The following is an 8,241-nucleotide window of genomic DNA, read 5'->3' as shown; positions in this document are numbered from 1 at the left end:
ATATATATATATATATATATAAATATAAAACTAGTAAGCTAACATGTTTTTGTTTTCTTTTTTCCACAGGATCAGGACCTGCGAGTCCTGTTGCCAGTCCCTTAAGTCAGCGCAGTGGCTCAGGTGATGAAAAATCTGGTAAAATAAAACTAATTCTTTATACTGATTTGGTTTTTCTGTGCAAATATCAATTGTATGACTTTAACACACTTAGTGTTCCAAATAAAATTTTTAAAAACCATGTGAACCATCTGATTGTGAAGTGAACATTCTTAATACATACCTGCACACATTTTAAAATGAACTACATTATTTAATGTGCCCTTCCTTATTTTTAAGATGGTAGGGTGTTGTGTGATAGAGATTTCACTGTTATTTCTTGGAGGTTGAGTAACTGCATAGAAGCTACTTTTGTTCATATATGTGTGTGTGTGTGTGTTTGTTTGTTTTTATATGTTATAATATAAACAATTTTACATTAATCTGAAGGGTTTATACTTTTTTTATGTGATGAAATTTAAAGGCACATCAAATGTAACCCCTTCTTGTTTGTTAACCCTTTCATTACTAACCCAGCTGAAACCGCCTTTGGCTCTGTAGTACAAATGTCTTGTTTTCATAGGTTTTGAATTAAAATCTTCCCCCAAACCTTAGTCACAATTTATGCTCCTAACACTAACTTAATGATAACTAAGTTATTTTACTAAATTCATTGTTATATTTAAAATTAATTGAAAGAAACACAAAACATCTCAAAATAAATACAGTAATGAAAGGGTTAAAGTGTTATAGTTAATGTTCAGTATTTTAAGGAGCAAAAATCTTCCCTATGAAACATTTAGTTGATTTTGTTATTTTTCTTTGTTCTTGCTTTATAATCTAGGAAGTGGTTCTGGGTCAAATGCAGATTCCGGTTCAGATAATGAAGGAAGCATTCTTTCTGCAGTAGCTTCAGCAAAGAGTGGAGCTGGTAGTGGCCAAGAAAGTGGCTCAGACAGTGCACCCGGATCTCCAAGAGATAGCGCTTCTGAACCTGGGAGTCCAGCCAGAAGTGATCGTAGTAGGTCTGGTAGCCCTGCAGGGTCTCCTGCTTCATCAGCTCGTAGCGGTAGTGGAGATCGGTCTAGAGCTAGCAGCCCAGCTGAAAGTGATCGTGGGAGCCAGCGGAGCAGCAGAGCAAGCAGTCCAGCAAAGAGTGAAGCCAGTTCAGCCCCTCAAAGTCCCAGTGTAGATGGTAGCCAAGCTGCATCTCCAGCTGCTAGTAACCCTAGCCAGCCTGGTTCACCTGAAGCGAGTGATGTAAGTAGACCTGCTTCTCCAGCAGGGAGTGATGGCAGCCAGCCGGCCTCTCCTGTTCAAAGTGATGCTAGTAGGGCAGGCTCCCCAGCTAGTGATTCCAGTCGTCCTGGCTCTCCCAACCAAAGTGATGCCAGTGAAGCCAGATCTTCTAATCAAAGTGATGGCAGTCGACCTGGGTCCCCAGCACCAAGTGAGGGCAGTCAAGCACCTTCTGTTGCACAGAGTGATGTCAGTAAACCAGGGTCACCAGCAGGCAGCGATGCAAGTACACCAGCTTCACCCACGGGTAGTAATATCAGCCGACCTGCTTCACCACATAGTGACGGTAGTAGGCCAGCTTCTCCCGCTGAGAGCAATGAAAGCCGCGCTGCTTCTGTTCGCAGTGATCAGAGTCCTCCACCATCAGTGACTCACAGCGATGCAGCTAGCCATGCTGGCGATAAAGACAGCGCACCTGAAGACGAGGACGACGATGATAATAAAATGGAAATTGATAAGGCAAGTCGAGAAGACGATAACAGAAGTGATGATGAGAAGAGTGTTAGTAGTGTAGAGGGGAGAAAGTCTGTAACTGATACTAAAGATAAAGAGAGATCTGACGAAGAAAAGGCATCTGAAAGAGCTGGTAGTGATGACGATCTGGAGGTGGATAAACACAAGTCTGATGACGAAGGCCATGGCTCAGACAAAGGGTCAGAATATGAAAGTGCAAAAAGGGGCAGCGATGACGAAGGCCATGTCTCTGATAAGGGGTCAGACAACGGAAGTGTGAGAAGAGGCAGTGATGATGATGATGCCAAGTCAGATAAGGGTTCTGTAGCCAGCAGTGCCAAAGATCACAGTGATGATGAGAACAAGTCTGATGCTGGCAGTGGTAAAGCTGACAGTGACGATTCTGGTGCTGAGTATCGGAAGAGGAAAAAGAAACGGAAACTGTCTGGTAAGTTCCAATTTACCATTCTTCATAGTTTGTTTTGAAATTCTGTTTAACTTAGTTGATAATAATTAATTATTATTTTATTAATTTTAATTACTGTTGTTTAACACCGAGTTAGCATCAATTGAAAAGACATGACCAGTGACATTCCAGTCCTGATCAGTCTATGTTTCTGTGTATGAGACTACTCTGTCCAGTTCAATCTTGTTTTAAGACACTTTGATGTGATTTAAGGAAGATTTGGCTGCTGTTTCTAGCAGATCGAATGACCACATAAAGTATCCCTCATTAGTGCATGCTTTTCAATTTGTTCACAATGTCTCTCTCTATAGTTAAGGTGCTGGACTACTGACTACGTGGTCAGAAGTTCAAATCTCATTTCAGCCATTGTATTATATCTTTTTCAATGAAGGTACATAACTCTTCTGGTTCCAGTTTGCCTGGCTGAGCCAACATAACCATCCTACTTCATAACCATCCTACTTCATAACCATCCTACTTCAGCTACTGAGCAGCTAGTGGTAGGAAGGACCTTTCTCTGGAAACAAAATTGTAGCTGTTTAATCCTGTCTCTAACAATTGTTGTCTAACATCTGGTTAGCTGATGCTAAATTTCAAGTTTGAAATAGTCTCCTTTTCAAAATTAAGAATTCTTTTTCCATTCATTAAATTTGAAACAATAAATTTTTGAATGTGTAATTTTCAATTATTCTATGATTTTACCTGTTATGGACGACCTGCAGCCTGTGGGACTTTCTGGATGGTATGTCTAACAAAAAAATTACATTGCATTTTGTTAGTAGTGTGACTTGCCTGACGATGAGTCATGTCACATGCAGTATAAACACTCAAATATCATCATTATCTTTCCAAATACTGCTGCATTTCGCATTGAATTTTTGGTCCTCCAAAGTTGTCTTGGTGTATAAGTCAACCTACCTTTTATTTTTGGCTGTAAATCTTGTCTGAAAAATTTTACTTTTATACCAGAAAATACAGTAATATTTTCCATGTATTTAAGTGAGGAGATGTTACGGAATTTTGTGTTATCCATTCTCTATCAGATGCTGAATCTCATGCAAGCAGTGTTGACAGTGAGTCAGAAGAAAGGGTTAGAAAAAAGAAACAACAGATTTCTAGTGATGAAGAGGATGGTGACGACAAAAGGAAAAGTTCTGATGATGAGAATAACCTTGGTAAAATTATTTTCTCAATACATATTCAACTAAATGTATATTTAAAACCTTTCATGATTATATTTCTTCTAATTACTATACTTTCTACATTGAAGACATGCTGGCCTTAAAGATGCACTCCAATACTGATTTGAAAATTTTTGAGAAATGAAATATTAAACATCAAAGGTGTAGGCATGGCTGTGTGCTTAAGAAGTTTGCTTTACTACAAAGTGGTTTCAGGTTCAATCCCATTGCATGGCATCTTGGGCAAGTGTCTTCTGCAATAGCTCTGGGACAACAAACACCTTGTGAATGAATTTGGAAAGCAAACTGTGTAGAAGCCCATCATATATACATACATACATACACACACAAAATATATAATTACATGTGTGTATGTAGATCTCTGTATTGGTGTTGGTTTGTTTATGTCTGCATAACTTAGCAGTTTGGCAAATGAGATTGATAGAATAAGTACTAGGTTTAAAAAATAAGTCCTGGGATCAATTTGTTTGACTAAACACTTCAAGGTGGTGCTCCAGCATGGCCACAGCCCAGTGACTTGATCAGGTAAAAGATTAAAGACAGTCTCAGCCCTTACACATATTTTATCAGAGTGACAGTGGCATAGAGACTGTTAACCATTTTATAATTTCCATTTTTGTCATATTTTTACAGTACAGTGGCTTGGAAAGTTTAGCCTAGGTAACCATTCCTTGGACAGTTGTAGACAAACTGTAGCCTACGAGACTTTCTGAATTGCATACATAAGTGCAAAATTGTGTTGAATTTTTATTTTTATTAGTATTAGGAAGGGCATCCAGCCATAAAAACCATGCCAAAACAGACACAGAAGTTTGGCACAGTCTTCTGACTGCCCAGTTCCTGTCAAACTGTTCAGCCCATGCCAGTATGGAAAGCAGACATTAAACGAGGATGATGAGTCATGTCTCATGTGGCCCACTTCTTGCAAAAGGTTGCCCATGCCTGCTCTAGAATGTACAGTAAATTTTTGTGACATATTTTTGGTAAAAAGTTGCATCCAAACAAACAGGAGTGTCTTTTCTCACTTGTGTGAAACTTCAACTTAATGTGGTTCTGAGTCAGACTGTTAATACAATTAAACTCTGAAAGATTTTGATTGCTGTTTCCTTTCATTTGTGCATTTGTTTGTGTGTGCTTGTATGCATGTATGTATGTATGTGTGTGTGTATGTGTGTGTGTATGTGTGTGTGTATGTGTGTGTATTATCATTATCATTATCACAGGCACAGGATGGCTGTGTGGTAAGAAGTTTGCTTCCCAACCACATAGTTCCAGGTTCAGTCCCATTGGATCGGACCTTAGGTAAATGTCTCTTACTGTAGTCATAGGGTGACCATAGCTTTGTGAGTGGACTTGGTTGACAGGAGCTAAACAGAAGCTTCTTGTGTGTGTGTGTGTGTGTCTTTGTCTTGACAATGTGTAATAGTTGCAAATGATTGTCACTGTCACACAAGCAGTGTCATTTCCAATATTCTGGTCATACAGAGATATTACCTTGCTTGGGGATAGGTGAGGGTTGGTGATAGGAAGAGCATCCAGCTATAGAAAATCTGCGCTTCAATAAACTCCATCCAGCCTATGCAAGTATGAGAAAGTGGGTGTTCAAATGTTGATGATGTGGCAATGTATGCGTACATGGTTTTTCTTCTTCCTTTGTCTACCAGCCACAGCAGACGCTATATTTGGTGAAATGGATGACGTCTCCTCAGATGAAGATAAAGACGAAGAAAGTAAAACGGTAATTTTTTTTTTTTCCTTCGTTATGGACAAAGAACATTTTGGAATTTTAACTACAAGAAATCACAGCGCTTCTTACATATGCAGCATACACCATAATTGACATAAGAACTCTTGAAAGCAGTGCCACGGTATGGCAGTATGGCCACAGTCCATTTACTGAAGCCAATCAGAGAATATACCATATTCATTCTTTGGATCATGGGAATAAATTCGATATTCTCTTATTTCTTTTATTGTTTTCAGTCCCTGGACAACAGCCATGCTGAGGCATGCCTTTTAAGGTATAGTTGGTAACTTATTTTATTACATTCAGACTCGATGAAAGGTAACATAGTCATAGCTATGATCTGAACTCAAAGCATAAAGAAGATATAACCAAAAAACACAAGCTATTTTGCCTGCTGCTCTACACATGCTGCCATCCACTCACAATATAAGAGTCTATTTAAATTTTGTTGTCTAGGTAGAGTCATTATGCCAGTATAATTCACACATGCACTGGTTCAATTCCATCTTGACTCTCCTTAGACACAACAAAATTTGTTTCAACACACAAATTTGCATAAAGAATCTTGCAAACCAGATACAAAAATGAAGTATATTTAAAGTTAGTCAAAATAAATAAATATGAAGAAGGATTTAATGTTCACTTGAACACACTAACATTTCTAGCTAAATATTTGCTGTTTTATTCCAGTTGGTTGTGTCTTGCTGGAGCCCAGCCATTATGTTGGGGGTTTGTTTTGTTTTTTCTTACCCTTTTCTTCTCAGAGGTGTCTTCATCTTACCCATTGTATCATGTTCTATCCCAGACAAAACCTTTAATTGAAGATGAAGATGAAGAAGGAGAAGGAGAAGGAGATGGAGAAACAGGGGCTGCAGCCCCACAAGAAGAGGAACCTCCAGAGACAATGATTGAAGTTGAAATTCCACGTATTGTTACCAAACTAGGCAAATCCCTTCATTATGTCAAACTACCAAATTTCCTCAGTGTTGAAACAAGGTTACTTTTTCACATCTTCTATCAGTTCATTTATTTTAAAATTCAAATCCACAACAATAATTTGGTTCACTGTGAAATCATTACTGGTTAATTATACTGCGATAAATAAAATACATTGCCTGTAATTTCATTGTCAGCTAATGCATCATCAATAAATTTAGCATCATACCAAATGAATCTCAGCAGGAAACTTTTCATAGCTATTTTTATTCACAAAATAAATACTTTAATATGCATTCATCGTTATCGTCATCATTTAACCCTCTGGCATTCAGATTACTCTCTCAAATGTAAGGTTTATTTATTCACATCATTTCGAATTAATCCTACATTATCTTGTAGCTGCAAGAATTTAATGATGTGATTGTTTATTTTTAGAATGACATTGTGATGTTGGTGTGAGAGGCCATATCTGGTCGGTTTTAGTATAAAATATGTAGAATATGTGAGGTAGATATAGCTGGTTTAACTGCAAAAGGGGTTAGTGTCCACTTCACATACTGGCATAGATTGGACTGTTTGACAGGAGCTGGCAAGCCAGAAGACCGCATCAAACTTTACTGTCTGCTTTGACATGGTCTCTATGACTGGATGCCCTTCCTAACGCCAACCACTCCAAGAGTGTAGTGGGTGCTTTTACGTGCCACCGGCATGAGGACCAGTCAGGTGGTACTGGCATCAGCCACACTTGAATGGTACTTTTTACATGCCGCCGGCATGGGAGCTAGTCAGGCGGCACTGGCAATGACCATGCTCAAATGGTGCTTTTTATGTGTCACCAGCACTGGCAGTTAATTGATAAAATTCATATCTGTATATATGTCTGTATGTATGTACGTGTGTGTGTAATATACGTTATATTTTATAAAGTATATATTGTACTTCTAGAACTACATTGTCCATTCGTTTTTTTTTTTTAAGCTTTTAACATCTTAGCTGACCAAGTTTGGCCTCTCACACCTACCTTACAATGTCATTCTAAAAATAAACAAACGCATCATCAAAATGTTGAAGCTATGAGATAATGCATGACTAATTCAAAAGAGTGTCAATAAATAAGCATTACATTCAAAATCTGAATGCTGAAGGGTTAAGACATGGAGTGTGTTTTGAGGTAGATTTGGCTGGTTTTCTCAACTGGTTGAGTGAACCCCACTCCCACCCCCGTGCCCTTCACTGGGGGGGGGGGCATTTTATGTGCGTGGGAGGTATGGATGTGATTTTGTTTTTACATGTGTATGAGTGTGTGTATGTGTGTGTGTGTATAAGTAGAGAGATTATTATGAGTAAGGAGTGGGGGTAGGTGTATTTTTCCTGTTTAGCTCATCCGATGGTGTCTTGTTTTAAAATGAGTGATATATGTGTGTGGAACAGAGGAAGTAACAACCAGTTCATACATAATAATTCACTTGGAGCTAATTTGGACACCCCACATTAAATAACACTTCATTCATCTCTCTCTCTCTTTCTCTCTTTTTTTCTATTATTCCATCTGTTTATATTATTGTTGTTGTTATTGAGTGAGAGAGCAGAACACACCATCAAAGTGATGCTGGGGTTGTTATTATTATTATTATTGTTATTCTTCTTCTTATTATTATTATTATTATTATTATTGAGTGAGAGAGCAGAACACACCATCAAAGTGACGCTGAGCTTGTTGTTGTTGTTGTTCTTCTTCTTATTATTATTATTATTATTATTATCATCATTATTATTATTATTCCATCTGTTGGAATAATACATTCAGAATTATTCTTCTCATCTCCATAATTTAGTGGAAGAGGTTTATGTCAAAGGTTGCAGATAAAACCGACACTTCCATACCTATAAATAATATGCTGGGTTATTTTATGCTAAGCACTTTCATATAAAGGAAGTTTGGTCGTACAAAACGGCATTTGGTCGCCTTTGTTGTTGTTGTTGGTGTTGTTGTTGTTATTTGGCGGGGTGGTGTGTTAAATAGTTTATAGAATTATCTGTTCCATATATATGAAGACATACATATATATATACATATATATATACATATATATATA

At 37.8% G+C, this 8,241-nt stretch overlaps 1 protein-coding gene across 1 annotated transcript in view; it reads left to right on the top strand.

Annotated features, from left to right (window-relative positions):
- Positions 1-8,241, top strand: part of LOC106873747 (RNA polymerase-associated protein LEO1) — a 43,752-nt gene that overhangs the window by 22,492 nt on the left and 13,019 nt on the right. The window contains exons 2-6 of the mRNA XM_014921244.2: positions 70-138; positions 884-2,239; positions 3,301-3,432; positions 5,124-5,197; positions 6,012-6,202. Of these exons, the coding sequence (XP_014776730.1) occupies positions 70-138; positions 884-2,239; positions 3,301-3,432; positions 5,124-5,197; positions 6,012-6,202 (1,822 nt within the window). The remainder of the gene's footprint in view (positions 1-69; positions 139-883; positions 2,240-3,300; positions 3,433-5,123; positions 5,198-6,011; positions 6,203-8,241) is intronic.

This window comes from Octopus bimaculoides, chromosome 23 (assembly GCF_001194135.2).
Source record: "Octopus bimaculoides isolate UCB-OBI-ISO-001 chromosome 23, ASM119413v2, whole genome shotgun sequence".
NCBI classification, from domain to species: Eukaryota; Metazoa; Mollusca; class Cephalopoda; order Octopoda; family Octopodidae; genus Octopus; species Octopus bimaculoides.
This window is presented reverse-complemented; position numbering and strand designations above follow the sequence as displayed.